Below are 20,362 nucleotides of genomic sequence, written 5' to 3' on the forward strand. Positions count from 1 at the left end.
CTGGAGGTGTTCAAGGCCAGGTTGGATGGGGCCTTGGACAGCCTGGTCTACTGGGAGGTGTCCCTGCCCATGGCAGGGGATTGGAACTGGCTGATGTTTAAAGTCCCTTCCAACCAAACCAATGCATGATTCTATAAGGTCTCCTTGGAGCTTTCCCTTCCCTAGGCTGAACAACCCCAGCTGTCTCAGCCTGGCATATATTAAGTGCAATTTAGAAATAGAGCAAGTAAGAGGAAGTCCACCCTTATTCTCAGCAGAACTGAAAGCTGACTTCCCACACTCTCATGGTTACATCAGTTATTCAACGATTACAGCTCCAGACTCTTAGATTCACCCAGTTCCCTCACTCTACAACTTAATAACTTTGAAACCTGAAATCTCAGCATCACACAAGAGATTTGTCCAAAATGCACTTTTTTTCCCCCAAAACACCTTATGCAGGAAAGGGTTAAGATCGGACAGGAGGCACTGGACCGAGCCCGTACAGGTACGAGCATCTCTCCCAAAACACTTTTTCCACTGAAATAAAGGGCGGGAATTAAATAAGGGATGGGAATTAAATAGGAGATGAGAGTTAAATAAGAGGTTGAGCAGCCTGATCCAGTGGGAGGTGTCCTTGGTTGGAACTGGGTGATCTTTAAGGTCCCTTCCAACCCACACCAGTCTACGACTCCGTGAACAGCCTGGCAGAACCCGAGCCGCTCTCGGGTGACTCCCGACACCTCGGCAGGACGCGGGGTGCCCAGCACCGCCGGGAGGGCACCGGAGAACACGGGCAGCGCCCGCCCGCACCGCTCTTCTCCTCGCGGCCGCCGCGCAAGCCACGAAACCAACGGGGCGTTTCGCCACGTGACCGATGCGGAAGCAGGACGCCGGGCGGTGCGGTGCGTGCGCGCTCCGCGATGGCGGCACAGTAGCGGCGGGTTTTCTTCCTTTCCCTCCTCCTTTTTCCCCCCCTATCCCCCGCCGCCCCGGCTTCTTCTGTCGTCGGGACCGGGTGGTGCGGCCATGGCTGAGGGGCAGGCGGTCGCGAGCGGCGGGAGGCGGGCGATGCTGATGCTGCTGCGGCCGCGCGGCGCCCTCCCGCACGCCCCGAGGGGCGCCCGCGCGACCCCCGGCCCCGCGCGCCGCGGCCTGGGGTGGGGCGGGGAGCGCGGTGAGAGCCGGGCTGGGGCGCCTGCCCTCCCCTGTCCCCTCCCCTGTCCCCCCATCCCCTCTACAGGTCCCGTCCCCTCTACTGTCGCCTCTCCCGTCGCCTCCCCCAGCTCCGTCTCTCGTCGCCCCCCCTCCCTCCCTCGCATCCCCCCTCTCGCATCCCCTCTCTTCCGTGATCCCTATCCCCTTTCCCGTTATCCCTATCCCCTCTTTCCCATACCACATCCCCTTTTCTCTTCCCCCCCATCATCTCTCCATGACTGTTACAAAAACTGGAATGTTTTGATTTGAGCTAAAATAGACTGAAGTTTGTCCAAGTAACTATTTTTTCAAAGTTAGGCAGAATGTCCCTCTGATAGCACAGGGATTTTTTTAATAGCATTATTTTTTATACCATTCTTTTTTATACTGTGGTGTAGCATGAGGCGGGGGGTGTAACATGGAGGTTTTTTGGTGTAGCGTGGGTTTTTTCTTGGTATAGTGGGGAGGCGGTGTAGCGTGTTTTTTTTGTGTAGCGTGCTGGTGGTTCTGTATAGAATTGGGTTTTTAATAGCGTGTTTTTTTCCGGTTACTGTTACATCTTGTGTTCAGTATGATCTGTGCTGAACAGATGTGTCTTTTTCTATAATAGAGAAAGAAATCACCTTTGTAGCCTATCTCACATGCAAAGTCAAGCAAAGAGCACCATAACAACGAATTAGCAAGAGATTTGACTGTTGTGAAGTTCATAATAACATTAAAATGAGTCCTTGGAAAGTAATAGAATATGTGATACAAGAAGTAGTTGCTATTACAAAAAGTGGAATACTTTTGATTTAAGCTAAAGTAGAGTTAAGTTTCATCTGTATTTTTTGAAAGTTAGACAGAATGTTCCTCTGATAGCATGGGTTTGTTGTTTGTTTGTTTTTTCAAACAGTGTTTTTCCAGACACTGTTCATTCTTGGAGATGATAACATCTTGTGTTCAGTATGATCTGTGCCAAACAGATGTGTCTTCTTCTGTAATGACCTCTGTTTGAAGCCTTTCCCTATCTCAGAAGCAAGGTGAGGCAGACAGCTGGAGCCAGCTCCAAATTAGCAAGAGATTTGACTGTTGTGAAGTTCATAGTAACATTAAAATGAGTCCTTGGAAAGAAATAGAATATGCATAAGACTTCTGGGAAAATGTATACATCTGCATGTAAATGGGGAATATATTCTGTCCCCAGCTCGTCTCGCTGCACATGATTGGTGGGGATCGCTCCCGCCTGTTGCCCAGGCCTGATTAAAGGCTGCTCACTTTCTAAAACTCCAAAAGGAGCATTAGAGAGTTTATTTGCTGGCATTTTTGGTATCAGGGTCTCCCAGATCCTTGGAGAGCCAGGAGTCTGCGAGGGGTTGTGCTGCTGTCTGCAGTAGCTCTGAGAATGGTCTGTAGGGGTGGTGGTTACAATCAGGTTTTCTTCTCCCATGAAGGTTAAATCAGTTATCCTTTATGGATCGTTAAGTGAGAGAGCTAAGGCGTACCTGTATTTTCTGCCCCCCCTAAATGTTCTAAAATATAACATCTTTGAGGACAGAGAGTTCTGCTTCCTGACAGTTTATCTTATGCCAGGGGAATGGCAGGAAGATGTGCTGGGGAAGTTTAGGTTGGATATTGGGGAAAGGCTTTTCACTCAGAGGGTGGTGGAGCCCTGGAACAGCTCCCCAGAGAAGTAGTTGTGGTGTCAAGCCTGACAGTATTCAAGGAGCATTTGGACAACACCCTCAGACACATGGTGTGAGTGTTGGGGTTGTCCTGTGCAGGGATGTGAGTCGGACTTAACACTTGTGAGTCTGTTCCAGCTCAGGACATTCTATGAATCTACGTTCCATCTTGCCTTCCTTCTGTCAGCTAGTTTATGCAAGTGCCCAAGCAGAAACTGTACTGCCTTAGGTTTGCATTCAATGTTGAAAGTATTTTCTGTAAAAATAGTAAATGGCAAATTGTGAGATACATTTTTCGAAGGGGAACCAATGCAGGTTCACTTCTTTAACAAAGAATGGAAAGAGTCTGCAGGTATAGTCCTCAAAGTTTTGAAATGCTCACGGCTTCTACAGATTATGCTGATGGCTGTAAAGGAGTGGTTTTTAAGACCCTGACAGTGGGTGGAATTTTTCTAGGACATCATATTCCTGGGAGAGCATCTCAGAAGTGTAGAGGTAGTGTTGCATTCTGTGTTCAAGCTCTTTGGCACAGAGCTCTTTGGCACAGAGCTTGAGAGTCGGATACCTTTTCAGTTTCAAGCAAGCTACAGTAATGTCAACACACAATATTTTGCAATAAATGACAGATATTTGGGATAGTAAGGGAATTCCTGGAAAGCAAACATGTTGATTAAATATTCTTTTTCTAAAAGAACTTATATTTTGTGGTTGTTGTTTGTTTGTTTTTCTCAGATGTAAGTAACTCTGCATCGTCATCTTTACAAGGCAGAGGGAATGTGCCCTTACTGGGAAATAGGAAGCTTTTTTTCGACACTCATGCCCTGGTATGCCTCTTGGAAGAAAATGGTAATTTACTAGAAATGGGTAGCTATTTTCAGTGTCATTTTGTGAGTGGTTTTTTACTTACATTTCCTAACGTGATATTACAACTTCAATTTTACAGATTTTCTTTTTTTAATGTACTGGGTACGAACTTGTAAGTTGGATCTAATTCAAAAAGGAAACAGTGAGCTTACTTTGATTGGAATAATTTATTATCCTATTTGTAGTTAAGAATTAAATTTTAATACTTGAGAGTGAAAAACAGGGTTTTCAACATAGTTGTTTAAAAAGAGTTAACTGGATTCCTGTACAGAATCATAGAATAGTTTGGGTTGGAAGGAACCTTAAAGATCATCTAGTTCCACTCCCCGCCATGATGATACATATTTAGTATATAGTATGCAACAACGTATTATAATAGTATTTAATATGGATTACTGTGTAAAATACAGCCTTTAGGAAAGAATGTAAAATATGGCTGCCTTTTTCTAAAATGTAGATAAGGGAATAAGTTATTTTGATTCATGCTAATGTTACTGATGTGGGGAAGGTGCCTTAATTGACTGAATTGACTTCTAACAGCTCTCCATCCCTCGAAAGGAGACGTCCCAGTTCCTTTTCCCTGCCATGTGGTTTCATCTCTCTCCATGCGCCAACCTAATTCTCAGAACGTCTGCAGCTCTTTTGCTTGACTGGTATTCTGAGATGCTAGTTTAATGAGCACACAGAGCAGTTGCCCGAGTACCAGGACATACAAAGTGTAAGGAGAAGGGATAAGGACAAGCAAGGGATACCTTTTTGTTTTGGCATTGACAAACTATTATATCAGCTATTGAAAGTGACTTGTTCTCAAACCCTATATGTGCTTTCTGGTGTTTAAGTGCTAGTTAGTTTGAAACAGTTGTGCATTTGCAAGTGTTTCTTTATTCATAATGATTATATCTTGCTCATGACATTTTGACACCTACATTTTGAAAGTAAAAGGGGAAAAGTTGAGAGTATTTCTAGGAACAGTGTTTTACAATATTTCCAAATATATTCAGTTTAAAAGGGACTTGGGAGGCTGGCAGACCTAAAATCCGAGCACTTAGCTCTGGTTTTGATTGTTGATTTTTGCACATCATCAGTGGTACCAAAGATTTATATTATACTGAAAGTAAGTATCTGCTTTTCAGGGTCAGAATTCTTGCTCATAGAAATAACCACATGAAAGATGATGTTCCATAATGCTTCTAGAAAATTTCCAGTGTTTATCCTGCTGATGTTGTAATGCAGTGCTACAGAAACAATTATACTATGTCACAGACATCATTTTGGAATCGGGGAACTTGGATGCATTCACTGGTTGTGTTCTTTTGTTAGTGCTTGATCAAGAGGAGTATGCTTTTTTAATCTTTCATAACTGACGCTTGTTTTAACTTGCTGAGTGTTAGCAAGTGGCATTTCTGTAAATTGTCCAGATTTAGGTCTTTCTCTAAATGACGTTTCATTTTGTTTTGCCTAGGGTTCACTACTGAGCAGTCAGAGGTCATTGTACCTGCATTAGTGAGAATCATGAACAACAACCTGGATGTGATTTACAAGGACATGGTCACCAAAGTACAGCAGGTTAGATCAGAGACAATGGTTGGGTTAAAGTAAATAAAAACCTAATATGGCTGCTATCTATTTCTGTTCGACACTGTATTTTCAAAGTTTGAAGGTGATGAACAAACACTCCTGTGTATCTGTTGGCTAGCAAATTTTGTCTTGAGTTTATCAAATGTTTGTCAGAGTTATGGTAGGCTTTGTGGTCTTGTGATTTGGTACACAGATCACAAGTAGTTTTTAGGTTTCAGTGTTATTGTAGTATAAAACAGAATTACTGAGAAGGCTTTTAGACAGACACAGGAAGTATTCAATAGATGGATTTGAATAGCTAGAGCTGCTACCTATTTTCTTTTGTAGACTTGTAACAAGGAAATACAGATTCCGTCAATGATTTATCCCCTTTTTTGTTTATACCTTCATGTCAACAATGACATTTATATTGTGTTAGGATCGAGCTGAATTTCTTTTTTTAACATGATGTTTGTAGGGCACGATTGGTGTAGTTGTATACACTGGTAACAAAGGAACACGTGTAGTTTGGATGCTGCTGTTGACATCTATCTCCTTTTCCTTTGATGCATACCTTGTTAATGGTATCCTCTAAACCTGCACAGCATATACATCTTGGTGGGAAGAAAAAAACTTGCTTGGAAATAGACTGATAATGATGAGCGTCTACAGGGATCCTTCCTGGCTCCCAGGAAACTGTGTACATCTGAACTGAATTGTTTGGTTTTGACTTGTGAGAAAATTGTTTTAATGAATAATTGTGTCTGGATGCAAGCTTATCCTAATACTGGCTGTGATTTTTCAGGGCCCTTTGTCAGGTCATACAAAGGTAGATTCATGCAAGGCATTGGATATGACAGTGTTAAACGTTGCCAGTTTGAGCTATTGGGCATCTGGCTTCAGAGATGAAACTGAAAATTCAGAGTAACAAATGATCCACTGCATGTGGAACTCGGGCATCTTTGAATGGGATTCACAATAAAACTGGTATGCTGGAATTCCCTGATACATAAGCTGGTCAAATAGACAATGCTGACAAGAAGCATAGATTCTTGGGCTGCTTTGTGAGGCTGGGATTCACAGCCCCCAGTCAGGGGCCTGAACTCAGGCTTTAACTTATGTCATAGTCATAAGGCTGCTGTCTTAAGATTTGAGAAAACAGCACTGCTGTCTCTGTAGTTTATTAGTCTTGGCAGTAGGGCATCTTTTTAAGAAGCAGAATATCAGGATTTTGCACCACCTTCCATCTAGGGAGTCTTCAGCTCATCTTTCCTACCTCATAGATTCCAGGGAAAGCAGATAACGGCATGCTTCCTCCCCTTGTGTTGAACTTGGTTCGACAGTCAATCAGAGAATGCAACGTTAAAGGCTGGTTATATTTTACAATAAGTAGTCGTTGCATCTCTGCTTCCTTCTATCCCCATCTTTTTTTTTTTTGTTTGAATGAAAGTAGGCAGGTTTTCCTTTGTTGCTTCTTCTGATAGATGTTTTCTGGGACAATCTGGTAGATTGCACCCTCAGGACACTTCCGGTCATTAAGATTGAAATGTACAGGTTTGTATGGCATGCTAAGGAAGTGTATATGCCATGAACTCCAGACAACATGATAGAACCTGTAGTGCCTTGTAGTCTTTGAATGCATAAGGACTTATACAAAAAGAGATTGATGAGTTGGAAGAGGATTTGGAAAGTTGTGGTTGTAGCTATTACCATTAGGCCTTAGTTTGGTATGTAAAAAGATTTAATATTACACTGGTTAGATAAAGGCTTGTGGGGGAGGGGGAATGAAAAAGTGTGTGTGTGTGTGTGTGTATAGAGGTGAAGAAGAGAGAGAATATGGAAGTGTCCTTTCTTTTACCGAGCTCAGTGAAGAGGGGAGAGAACAAGAGCACAGAGACATCAGAGAGTAAGAGAGGAGGTGTCCATGGCAGTACTCTTTCTGCAGAATTTTTTTAACTGTCTGGAATACTAAAGTGTTGTCTTCAGGTACCCTGATGAGTCATCTCCAGATGCCACATAAAAGTATAACACTGTAAATTAGAATAGCATTTCCTGACAAAAATTAAGTTAGAGTGCTGGGTCAGGTTTGTAGGGTTCTTAGTCCATGTTGTGGTTCAGCCCTCCCCTGGCCAGGCCAGCACCTAAACGTGTGCAGCTGTGGTCCTGATCCCTGCTCCCCACCACCAGGGAGAGGGAAATCAGAGAGACTTGTGGGTGGAAACTAAAACAGCTTTAATGAAACAATAATAATAATAATAAAAAATAAGAAGAAAATAATAAAAGGTACACAAATACACCAAATTGACCCCCTCCACTAACAGTATGTCAACCGCTGATGCTGTAGAGCAGGCACACAATAAGGTTCCAGACTGAACTAGGTGGCAAATGGGAGTTGAACTCAGGAACTGGATTCAGGAATGCATGGATCCAGGATCAGGGGCAAAAGGACAGACGAGGTCCATATTAGATGCCAGCCACCAAAATGACCCTTCTGCATACCAATGCCCCATTATTTCGTGATAATCATAAATTTTAACTGTTACCACTCCTGAAGACAGACATTCTCTGAAAAAAACATGTCATTAACTGCCAGAAAATGAAGTTACTTAGATGAGGCTTAGCTGAGAAGTTAGAAAATCAGTTGTGCTTTAGCTCAAATCAGAATAGTTCAGAATCAAAAGCAATGGATTACTTAGAGGAAGATCTCCAGAGAAGAGAAGGGAGTCCCTGTTTGCATGTGCCGATACTGTTGGATCTAGAACAACGTTTACAGACGTTTCCATCCTCAAAAGTTGCAGAGGATTATTTTTTCTCTTCTGTCAGCTCAGCATAACAGACCCAGAAGAGCAATTAAAAGTATGAATAAAGTGTGTGATTCTGAGTAGCAAAGCAGAGTGAGCCCCATTGCAGGGGGAGAGGTAAAGAAGGCGGTAATTGCAGAAGAGAATGGTTGCGCTAAGGAATTTTATTCTAAAAGCCCGCTTTCCTCATTCATGTTAGAGGTGCATCTTCTCTTCCTTTGCTAGCTTAAGAATCTGAAGACTTGGAAGAAACTATTTCCTAGGTTATTAGTTGAATTATTCTGATCTGTGTTCATACTGCTGATTTTGTCAAACACTGCCAATGTTTGAGACAAACTTGCATATTCTGTCACTGTCAATTTATCTTGCTTTCTGAAATTTATATACTCAATCTGAAATTGCTGAATTAAAAATTTCAGGATACCAAAATAGCCTGTCATCTTTGTAGGCGCAGATGAGAAAAAGCATTATAGTTACGATATGTCATGAGGTTTTTCTTCCCTCTTTTAAAGGAAATTGCACTTCAGCAAGTAATGTCCCATATTGGTGGTGTGAAAAAGGACATGATTATTTTGGAAAAAAGTGAATTTTCAGCACTTCGTTCAGAAAATGAGGTAAAAATCACTGCCTTGGGAAGCACTATTCTAGCATGTACTTATTTTTCCTAATGATGAAAAAGCTTCTTGTACCCAAGGGATTTACCCTAGGACCAGAATGGTTTATTTAACACCTTTATTAATGACCTTGTTGATGGGGCAGAGTGAACTGCAGATGATAGAAAGCTGGGAGCAACACCAGGCAGTTGTCCTGCCATTCAAAGGGACATCAACAAGCTGGGGAAACAGGGTGAAAGGAGTCTCATGAAGTTCAGCAAATGGATAGTGGAAAGTCCAGCCCATGGGGAGGAATAAGCCCCTGCACCAAGGCAGGCTGGGCTGTCCTGCTGGAAAGCAGCTTTGCAAAAGAGGTCATTAGGGTCCTTGTGGACACCAAGCTGACCATGAGCCAGCAATGAGACCTTGTGGCAAAGGTGGCTAACAGCCTTCTGGGCTGTGTTAGGAGGGAGTGCCAGTGGGTCAAGGTAGGTGATGTTTCCCCTCTACCTGGCACTGATGAGACTTCATATGAAGTACTGGGTCAAGTTCTGGGCTCACCGGTGCAAGGAAGATGTGGACATGCTGGACAGAGTCCAACAGACAGCCAGACAGATCGGGACTGGGACTGGAACACATGACTTATGAATAAAGACTGCAAGAACTGGGACTGTTTAGCCTGGACAAAAGAAGGCTCAGAGGGGATCTCATCAATTTCACAAATATTTGAAGTGAGTGCATAAAGAAGACAGAGACAGGTTCTTTCCATTGTTGTCCACTAACAGCGCAATAGGTAGTTGGCACAGATTGAAATGTGGGAAATTCTATTTGAACATAAGAAAACCGTTTTTACTGTAAAGATGGTAGAACACTGGAATAGGATATCCAGAGAGGCTGTGGTGTCCTTATCCTGGAGATGTTCAAAACCTAGCTGGACATAGCCCTGAGCAACATGCTGTAGTTACCCCTGCTTTGAGCAGGGGATTGGCCTGAATGATCTCTACAGAGAGTTAATACAGTATGCTACAGCTATACCCATTTCATCTGTCTTTTGAAAGATCTAAAGCAATAGAATAATTCTGGTTTGAATGGACTTCCAGAAAACATTATGTAGTTGCAGGCTTCAGCCAAATAGCCACCTAGCTAACACTTCTTAAAGCTGAACAAACCCAGCTCACTCTCCTCCTTACCTCCCACCCCCAGCATGGTCTGCTCCAGGCCACATCGTGTTTACAGCCCTCCACTAGACTTGTTCCAGTGTGTCAAAATCTGTCTTTGACTGCAGAGCCTGAAGCTGAGCACAGCGCTTCCCATGCCAGCTCACAAGTGCTAAATATGAGGAAATAATAACTTCCCTTGGCCTGCTGGGTTTACTCTTGCTCATATCATTCTATGCATTTGGCCACCTTTACTGCTGTGCAACATTGCTAGCTTCTGTCTTGTGCTGTGGCTTGGAAATGCACAGCACTGACTAAACGTTCACACATGCATCTATCTATATACATACCAAGGACATGCTCGTTTTGCCTTCCTTTTCATATTATGGTTTATAGTCATTGTTACTGATCATGTGAATGCATTAGTTTTTCTAGATCATGTGCTTTTATGTACAGTAATAAAAACTGTTTTTACTCTCCCAGAAACTAAAACTTGAACTCCAGCAAATTAAGAAGCAAGTCACGGTAAGATACCATACCGATGAATTAACACCTGTCTGGTTTACTTTAAATAAAAATATAATTGATACTTCTAAGATTTTATTTTAAAATAAAATCTAGGATACTGAAATTGCAGTTGATGGTAGACTGTGGACTGCAGCAAAAACTGTTTCATGCATAGTTTATTTATGGTGACAAAGAGCTGTGCATGGTACAAGAGTTGAAGAAATGTTTAGCTGAAGATTTTTTTACTTACATGTCATTAATTTAGATTCAGAAAGTGGCTAACTGCCATGTCATGGTTAAGGCTGAGTGAAGTTGTGCATTTAGGGCTGCCTGTTACAAGTAAAGATGCAACTTCACTACAAGGAAGGTCTCCTCACTACAAGAAAGACATGGAGGTGCTGGATGTGCCCAAAGAAGGGCAACAAAGTTGGTGAAGGGCCTGGAGCACAAGTCTCACCAGGAGCAGATGAGAGGAAACCTTATCTCTCTCCACAACTACCTGAAAGGGGGTTGTAGCGAGGTGGGTGTTGGTCTCTTCCCAAGTAACAAACAATAGGACAAGGGGAAATGGTCTCCAGTTGCTCTAAAGGGGAGCTTTAGATTGGATATTGGGAAAAATTTCTTCACTGAAAGGGTTGTCAAGCATTGGAACAGGCTGCCCAGGGAAGTGGTCGAATCACCATCCACGGAGGTATTTAAAAGATGTGGAGATGTGGCGCTTAGGGGCAAGTGGTGGACTTGGCGGTGTTAGGTTAAGGGTTGGACTCAATGATGTCAAAGGTCTTTTCCGACCTAAATGTTTCTATTCTATTTCAAACTTACAATGCTTTCTAAAGTTTTGGGGTATTTTTGTTGATGGAACAGTTTTTTTGGTTGGCTTGGGATTTGTTTGTTTGTGGATTTTTTTTTTTCTGTCTGAAGACACATCTGTTAGCGGTCCAGACTTTAAATTAGCTTTTACTTGGCTTCTTCAGGCCACTGAGTTTAGGAATTTTGTTTGGTCCCATTTGTTTGGAGCAAATGAGCTTTGCAAGGAAACATGCTCACAGGAGAAAACTTACTCTATTAATTATCATACAGGTTCTTATTCTTACCAGGTTTAAGCATCAGTTCTGTGTTTCTGTTCTTCGTGGTTTGCCTATGTTGAATAGTACTCCTAACACCCTTCTACCATCAAACCCAAGATTTGTCTCAAAATCTGTTATTTCCATGGGTGTGGAGTCATAAGCAGACTTTACACAGAAACAAACATTCTTGCAAGAGTGATTAAGATTGGAAATTGGGAAATGTTAGCTGTTTTTAGGGAATATTGTCATCTGACTTGAGAATTGCTGTTTCCTGCTGTGATGTCCTTCCTAACTAGAAGGATGGAACATCGCTCTGTAGGTTTTGTCCATGGAACCATCAGAATATTGAACTTGCTGAGCTAGTTTACAATATGCTCAAGCTCAGCCTAGTGCCTCCTTGTCATTTCTTTCTTATTCTCTCCAACTTCTTTTTGCACTGTCATCTCCAAATGAAGAACATCACTTTCTCAAGGCTGATCCTGCAAGGTTTATATTGTGTTATGAAGTGCTTAATGCATCTGGGTTTTCAGAATACCATTTTAAAATACATTCAGCATCTAGTTTTTGAATTGTAGCATTTTATGGTTTTAATTGCATAGAAGTGAGAGTAATCCATGGGTGGAGCATGAAGGATCTGAGTCATCTCTTCTTAAAAGACAGCTGTCTTTAAATTTTACTTCTAACTGTAAATGTAATTTTCACAAGGGTGAGTTATTTTGTTTGCTGATAATCGTACCTTTAAAAGACAAAAAGACACAATGTTTTATAAGTCTAAGAAAAAATTATTTCTAATTTTTCAACTCATTAAGCTGTAATGTATCATATTGTAATGACTTCTAATTATAAACCTGTTAAAGATCAAAAATACAACTATAGAAATTGAGACTGATTGTGGCTCATACTAAATTAATGAACTCTTGACTAGTTGACATTGGCCTACTTGAGAGATGCTTGCTTGTTTTGAATAGTAGAATCTCCCAGAACATGAGCAATCTTTTGATTCTCCCACACATTCATCTGATCAGCAGTTTGCCTCATGACAAACCGTCAGCTGGCTGGAATTCCTGCTAGGAGGTTGCATTAAAATGGCAGCTGTCACCAAGAAAAGCAGGAATCACTTACAGATATTGAAGTAAATGCAAGCATACAACTTATGGTAGCTTAAAAAAATTAGAATGTTAAAAATATATTAAACATTTTTAAAATCTCTATAGCTGTTTCTAAAAGCCCTAGACATAGTCTTTAGAAACAGATTTTCTTTTGCATTGAAAACTGCTTTTAAAGTTTTTTCTTTTGAACATCAAGATTGCTTCATACAGGAAGTTCAGTTTACACATACGTGAGCCTGGATATCTAGATATCACGCAGTTATGGGATATATGAAACATTCCCAGCATTTATAGAAATATGTGCTCTCAATTAACTGCTGTTCTCAGTGTTCTGGTTTTAAAAGCAATTGTTAAGGTTGGATTCACATTATAGAACATGAATATTTCCTGGGGGAAGGATAGGAATAGTTTTACGTTTTAATATTATGTAAATTAATTGGAGAGAACCTTTATTCCTGAAATACGTAAGAATATATATTCTTATATTCCCGAAATATATAAGAAATGCATTATATATTTGTCTAGTTGATTTGTTTTTTCTGCTTATGATGAAATAGAAAATCTTGCTTGCTGCTTTATCAGGGTTTTTTTTTCCCCATTAGGATGAAGTCACTAAAGTTCGTGCGGATAACAAGTTAAACCTAAATCTAGAGAAGAGCAGAGCAAAAGAATTGGTAAGTTTTGGTTACTTTCTTCTAGAAATATCTAAACACTGAGTAATCTCCAAATTTGGGTAAAACAGTCTTACCCAAAGAGCTTTCTCATATTTATCTGTAATAGCATTCAGCTTCAAGATGATACGAATCCAAGTTACTCATCCTCATGTTGCTAAAGTAGAAGGCACCATGTTTGGTTTTATATGTCTGTCTATTTTGATGCTGTTTTAATATCAGAATTAACACATTATTTAATCTAAATATGGTGACTAGCTGCCTAGAGTATTTCTGTGTTATTACTGTATCTCTATTTTAACACTAATTTAAGTTTACATGTTTCATTAATTTTATCATCATTGAAGATGTTTCATTTCTTTGTAGCTAGAGAATTTATAGCATAGCTAGTTTGTCAGATAATACTGTGAAAATAGTTGTAATTTATTCTTTTAATTGTAACTGATTCTGGTTCAGTTTGTTTTGAACTTGGAAATACCTGTTAGAACTGAATTGATATAACCTTAGAACAATGTAGGTGAAGAATGAGAAGCTTAAAAATATTTGCGTTATGTGTAGTACTCTACTATAGATCTATGCCCGCAGATTATTTTTAATAGCTTATAGGATCTTCATAAAGCATACCTTCTAAACTGAAAGGTCTTTTAATGTCACTTTTCTATTAATTTTATTTCTTATTCAGTGTTTTTTCAAAATGTATAATGAAGATGGAATATTTATCTCCAATCTAGGCAATACAAAGTGTTTAAGTAGATGTCATTTATCTTCAGTGTGTGTCCATTTAAGTTTTTCACAATGATTAGTTTAGGTAACAGCTGTGTTCATTGATTTAGTATATCAACTAACAGTCTGTTATCCTATGGTAGATACTTGAATTAAATACAATTTGAGCAGGTAGAATTCTTGTTTCAAGGTTAATACTTAATGCAAATGTTTTTAAAAAAGTATTATATGAAATGTCGTAGCTGTGTAGATCATAAGCCTAGCAATACTTAAGGCTTACAAAACCTATTTAAAAACCACTGCAGCAATGATAAATTAGGCACTAGTGTTTCTTGTGTATTTATGTAGGCTCCTAGAGTCTGGACTCTGTTGTGCGGAACGCTACCTTATTTTGACTGCCTCCCAGGGAAAGCAAACTGTGTCTATCAACTTAGTCTTAAAAGAGTTGACCAACTTTTGTCATTTGTTGTGCAACTGTAATTTTGTAGTTTCTGTGAAAACTGCTCTTTTTTTTTCTTTCCCTCACTCCCCAGCTTTGCCAATTCTGCCATGCATGAACAGAAATAGAAAAATGCAGATGGATGGGGAGCAGGTTGTGCCATGGGGAGAGGCATAATACAGTATTTTCTGTAGTAGGTAGAGCATCATTAGCATATTTACTTGGATTGTAATGTGACTTGGAACTGAATATTTAGCTTTCTGAGAATAAAACTCAGGGTAGTTGAAGGTTACTGTGCCTTCTTACTAAGTTACTATTCAGAAGAGAGATGTCCTAAGCTTAGATTGATTTAACTGGAAGCACTAGGTTAAAAAACTTATCCTTCAGTTTTGCTTTGAATAAGTACAGAAGGAGAATTTAGTTTGTCAACACTGATTTGGGCAGCTTTTAATGTTTCAAGCTCTAAATGCTTTATCTTTTAATTAGTTTATTCTACTTCATGTTTCTTGGAGAATCCTACATTGCTTAATGCACATCTGGGTTTGGTGTGATTTATATCTGCAGTGATACAGATGTAATTTAAAAACTCAAAGTATGGTGCAAAATTCCATTTATATTCTTGTGTTCGTTCATCACAGTGAATCTAAGCTTGCTATTCAAAATTTCAAGATGCATCAAGGATGGGGGCTTGGGCAGCCTGATCCAGTGGGAGGTGTCCCTGCCCGTGGCAGGGAGGTTGGAGCTGGATGATCTTTAAGGTCCTTTCCAATCCAAACCATTCTGTGATCTGACAATACTGAATTTTATCTGCATTTCGAAAAAACGTGGACTTAAGGAGAAATCTCCCTTTTGAATCTCAAGGGGGACGTTTAACCTTGTCTTTCTTCCTCTATTTATGCACTGGTGTTATAACAGACATATGGTGATGCCTTGCAGTAAAAGGGAGTATTTCATTGTCTTAAACCTAATCCTTAGGTTTGATCTAGAAAGTTCTAGCCCCAAAGCAAAAATTTAAGAGACACAAAGCAAAAATTTAACAGTCACAAACTGCAAAAAAGACGCTTGTAGAACAGAAATGATTTGGAATGTTATTTGGCTAATGGTATCTATTTAAAGTAAAACAGATAAACAATTCTACGGATTGAAATAGTTCATTTTAAATGTGATGATTCTTTTAATGGTGAGGATCAGTCTATTAATGTGAGGTCCAGTTCTTATGTGAAATTTCACCTCAAGCATAATTTTAATTAGATTCTTTTATAAATACTCTGCCATCTTACCACTTTCAAAAAGGTATATTTATAGAAAATGTCCAAATTTCTTTTTTTGTCCCTTTTCATTTTGCATACTCTAGTGACTTTCGTTAATTGTAGACATGCTGTTATTTGTGTTTGTTATGTTGTTTTCCACATTTGTAGCAGCTGGCTATCTCTTAACTTCATCTTTAGATCAGTCAAAAGCCCAAACAGAGCTCTAGATCTTTCAGGAGAGTTTTTAATGCTGAGGCATCTATGTATAGTAGCCTGAGCTTAATATTGAAGTGGAGTAATCTTCCAGAGTGGAGGAAAAATAAAGCAACTTTCCACATGGGAATGTCAACAGATGAGGTTATTGCTGTGTAACTGAGGATTCTGAGATGGGTGGCTGGTGACCTTAATACTCTGCACTGTATACTGGTGGTTCAGCAGCTGTCTGTGAATAATTGAATTGCTCCACTAGTAGGACAGGAGCCATTGTAGATGTCAAGGCAAATCATGCTTGTTCATGGGTCAGAAAGGTAGCCTGTCTTAAAGGTATGCTGATTTATTTAGGATTTCATTTTCTTTGAACCCAAATAGCTATAACTTAAAAATAAGCCACAACATACGATGTTCCACAAATGGATAACTTAACATGTGATACAAATGTTCTGTATTTAACAAACATATCATGAAATGATGGTCAGAACAACAGGAATGGTAAGGACATGCAATGCTAGGTAAACATGTCTTTGGTTGAATTTGATATGAAATTTTAAAACTGTACTCCCCTTCCTGAAGAAAGCAGATGGTTCAGTCTTAATTGTGTTTGTATGCTCAATGTATTAGTTAACTCTTCCAGAATTATTGTTTAGAATCATAGGTCTTGTTCAGAGGTGTGGATGGACATCTGTCTAAATTGTGCTTTTACAAAGAACAGCAATTGTCCTACAGAGCTATCTCCCAAGTGTTGTCAGACAAGAATGTTGTCCAGATTCAGTGTTCTGCAGAATTTGGAAACAAAAAAATGTACCTTTAAGCGTCAGGGGAAAAGGTTAATGACAATCACATTTATCTTTTTTTTTTTTTTCCTCCCTCCCTCTAGTACTCACTTAATGAAAGAAAACTGCTTGAAATGAGGAAAGAAATAGAGGAATTGGTAAGAACTCAATAGATTATTATTGCACAGCAAATCTTTTTGTGCTTCTGTTACAGACATGGTGTTTTTGGAGTTGCTCGAGTTGCTCATGTCTTTAAGCACCTTAGTGTACAAAATGTCATTGTGCCTTATTATTTCCCTGTGTATTTTCTTATTGGTACAGATAACTGAAGTGTCTGCAGAATAAAAATACCCTCTGCGTGCATATATAAGCGGTTCAGTGGTCACTTCATGGATGTAGTATTTTCTTGAGATGGAACTCTAGTCTTAATGTTTGTGAAATTATTTCCCCAGCCCCAGCACTCCCCTGTGTTCAGACTGAAACATATTGCTAGACTGATTTGTCTTCGTTTTAGAAGAGATTTTACCAAGTATTTCTTCTTCCTTTTGTTTCCTTTATGTAGCAAAGGGAATTATCCCCCGGAAGACATCTAGAAGTAAATCATTAACTGGTTCACAATGTTTCAGTAGTGCTGATTTGAAAATATCAGCAACTCAGCAGCTGTTGTTCTCAGTTTAGAAGTTTGTTCTTTCATATTTTCTGAGTAATAATTCTGTCCCATTATTTTACAGAAGTCCTGTCTTCTCTCGTAATCAAATTCTGAATTCATCTGTAGCTGGCTTTGTGGTAGAGTTCATTACAAGCTGAAGACGTGGGGTTTTTTTTTTACATTAGAAGACCAATTCTTATTTATTTTAACGATCCCTTAAATCTTTATGCTCTGGTATGTTATTGTCACAAGCCACTGTTAGACTTCTCAGTAGCCCTAGTAACTGAGCAGTGACTTTAGTGTGGGTGAGCCAAACAACAGATTGAGGTTAATGTTTATGCTGCTAGATTGAGATAAGAAGTCATCCAGTTCTGCTGCTTTCTAGATTACACGTTAAGGAACACGTAATCGTATAAAGCTCCCAAGTTCACCAAACTATTTAATTGCTTGGATATAATCAGCTAGGAAGGAACTTGTTCTCTTTGCATGCAATGTAACATATGCTTAAGGAGGAACAAAATACAACTTAAAGGGATGGGTTAAATTCCTGAATAAGTTAGTGATAGTTCAAATTACATCATTTTGTTGCTTTGTTTTTTAGAATGCACAACAAGATCGAGCTCTGACCCAAACAGACCGAAAAATAGACACAGAGGTTGCAGATCTGAAAACAATGCTTGAATCACACAAGCTTGACCATATTAAGTACTTGGCAGGTGAGGAATCTGATGGTTGTCTCTGATAGCGAAACTGTTAAACATTGTTGAACTCTTCACTGACTGTATTCATAAAGGCCCTAACTGAAAAAATGAATGAAACAGTGTCAGTCAAGATTAGCAGCCTTTTTTGTGCACTTAACCCAAGGAAAAGTTTCCTGTGATTCGCAACTTTGTTTTGAATGGGCTATGGGAAATAAATTTTTTTCCCCTGCTTTATACTGTTATAATAAGCTAAGTAAGAAATCAAAAATACTCCCTGTTAACAAGAGCCAAAATGTTCTGTCTGACTTAATTTTTAAAAGCAGCTTGCTGCATTTCTAGTACTGTTTCATCTGTGTGATGGAGGTCCATGTTCAAAATGGACCATTTCAGCTTTTCTGGTTCTTCAGTGACACATGCTCTTCGAACTTTCATTTTTCAACTGCCTTGGGTAGCTGTAATATTTTGAAATTTTTCTCCTGAGTGTGCAGTGCTATTAAGTGACCAAATTTGCAGTAGAAAACATTCTTCTGATTTAGATTTTCTTATTATTCTTTCACAATGGATTTTGTCAGAAGTACAATCACATCTGTTTATATTACTGTATTTCAGGCATATACGTTACAGATAGCCATTACTGGAAAATCAAAGGCAATTTATGAAAATGAGAGGAAGTTCTCTTCCCCGCCATCCCTACTCAAAAAAACATATTGAACTCTGCAAGGAAAAAAAAATTAAAATAATTTAAAATAAAAAATAAAATACTAAAATAATTTATATTTACTGTTGCAAACAATGGCAAAAATCTTTTGTGTGTATCTCTAGAAATGAAAAGTTGATGTCACTTAAATAGAAATTTTAAAAAATTGCAAATTTATAAGCCTTGTTAAAGATAGCTTTCATTTATTTGTTCGCTGAATACTTCACTGTGATTTAATAATCTTGTTATTCATTTCCTCACTTTACAACTGTAACTTGCCATATGGATCTTTCTTGGAATGGTAGGCAACTAAGGGTTTCTTTCAGCCCTTTGATAGTTTTCCAGCCCAGTTTTTGTACGTTCTTTTTTTCTTCCTTCTTATTTGTTGGTTTTGTGTCCCTCTGCCTTGAAATTGTGTTGTAAATTAAAACCTTGTTTTCTTACATGGGGAAGGGATGTTGCTTATACTTTTAAGTGCATATAGCTTTCTGAAGAAATGTTCTGAAATCCTGTGTTTACTGTCTCATTTTCCCTCTCATTTTTATTTTCTTTCAGGTTCAATATTTACATGCCTTACTGTAGCACTGGGATTTTATCGTTTGTGGATATAATAAAACATCAATTTAAAGGGACTTCTACTGTCCAGAAAAGAAGTAGAAGTCTTTATCTTGCTGTTTTATTATATCCACCAAACGATTAAATCAGTGCTACAGTTAAAGGCACTGTAAATATTGACCTGAAAGAAAATAAAAATGAGAGGGAAAATGAGACTGTACACCTATTGTGCATATTCTGAAACTTTCCTCCAGGGAAAGCATGGTATACGCATTTCCGCCTTTACTCTCTGTTCTGAACTGCAGAATACCTTGCTGCTGCAAGTGTCATGTAAGCAAAGACTGGCATTTGTACCAATCATGCAGGGCTGCAAGCTGTAGAGAAGAATCTATGGAATTATGTCCCATTGCCTGTTCAGATGTGCTTGCTGGAGTCGGTTGTACGTATCAGGCTGGAGTTTTGATTATTAATGTAAAACTGAAGCTACGTGTTTTGTGGCTTGGAGGCACTCTTGTATAAGTAGGATTTGTTAACTGAATCATAGTTACTTTCCTCTTTCTGACACTTGTTCAAACAGTTACTATGATCAAATATTTGGTTTGCTATTTTTATAACATTATAGTTATCAGCTTGTTTTCCAGATGGCCGTCCAGTCATGTTTCATGAAAGAGAACTGTGTAATGAGTGATAGCGGTGTCTGCTGCTAGTTTTTTATAATACATTTGTAGAAGTTTTTGTGACTAACTTGCCTTTGGTGCATTTAGGTGTCTGATACTCATTCCATATGCTATTCATTAGCTTTACCACTGTAAATGGAAATTTGAAATGCGGTACAAGACACTAATCATGTTCATTTACAGTTCAGTGATACAAATTGTCTCTGGTGCTGCCTTCTTGTTGGAAGGGAGTTTATGCTTGTAGAAATGAAAGAGATTTTAAGCAGGGTCTTAGGCGAGGGAACTGCAGTACTGACGGTCTTCTGGGTGTTTTGTTGATTTATTTTTAAAAATAAAATACTCCTCTTAATTCCTCTTGGTTCTTCAAATGTGGAACTTTTATAGTGATTATAATAATGAAAGCAGTAGTGGAAACTTGCAAAGATGTGTAATCTAGTTCTGAGCAAGCCCATGTGAACTACTAAGGGCAATCGAAAGCAGTGACAGAAGACTTCCAGTATATCCAGATATCTGTCA

General features: G+C 39.2%; 1 protein-coding gene across 5 annotated transcripts; it reads left to right on the plus strand.

Moving 5' to 3' along the window:
- Positions 1 to 841: 841 nt before the first annotated feature.
- MCUR1 (mitochondrial calcium uniporter regulator 1) lies at positions 842 to 19,242 on the plus strand. 5 transcript variants are annotated; one of them, XM_069853714.1, is made up of 9 exons: positions 842 to 884; positions 3,573 to 3,686; positions 5,167 to 5,270; positions 8,575 to 8,676; positions 10,296 to 10,337; positions 13,098 to 13,169; positions 16,672 to 16,725; positions 17,818 to 17,932; positions 19,170 to 19,242. In XM_069853714.1, the coding sequence occupies exons 1-9, from the start codon at positions 857 to 859 to the stop codon at positions 19,223 to 19,225; spliced, it is 687 nt and encodes a 228-aa protein (XP_069709815.1). In that variant the 5' UTR covers positions 842 to 856; the 3' UTR covers positions 19,226 to 19,242. The 5 variants fall into 5 exon arrangements, with proteins under 5 accessions (XP_069709815.1, XP_069709814.1, XP_069709816.1 ...); XM_069853712.1 differs by lacking the exon at positions 842 to 884 and adding an exon at positions 902 to 1,156; XM_069853713.1 differs by lacking the exons at positions 842 to 884; positions 16,672 to 16,725 and adding an exon at positions 899 to 1,156.
- The last annotated feature ends 1,120 nt before the right edge of the window (positions 19,243 to 20,362 follow it).

This window comes from Phaenicophaeus curvirostris, chromosome 3, assembly GCF_032191515.1.
Source record: "Phaenicophaeus curvirostris isolate KB17595 chromosome 3, BPBGC_Pcur_1.0, whole genome shotgun sequence".
In the NCBI taxonomy this organism is placed as follows: Eukaryota; Metazoa; Chordata; class Aves; order Cuculiformes; family Cuculidae; genus Phaenicophaeus; species Phaenicophaeus curvirostris.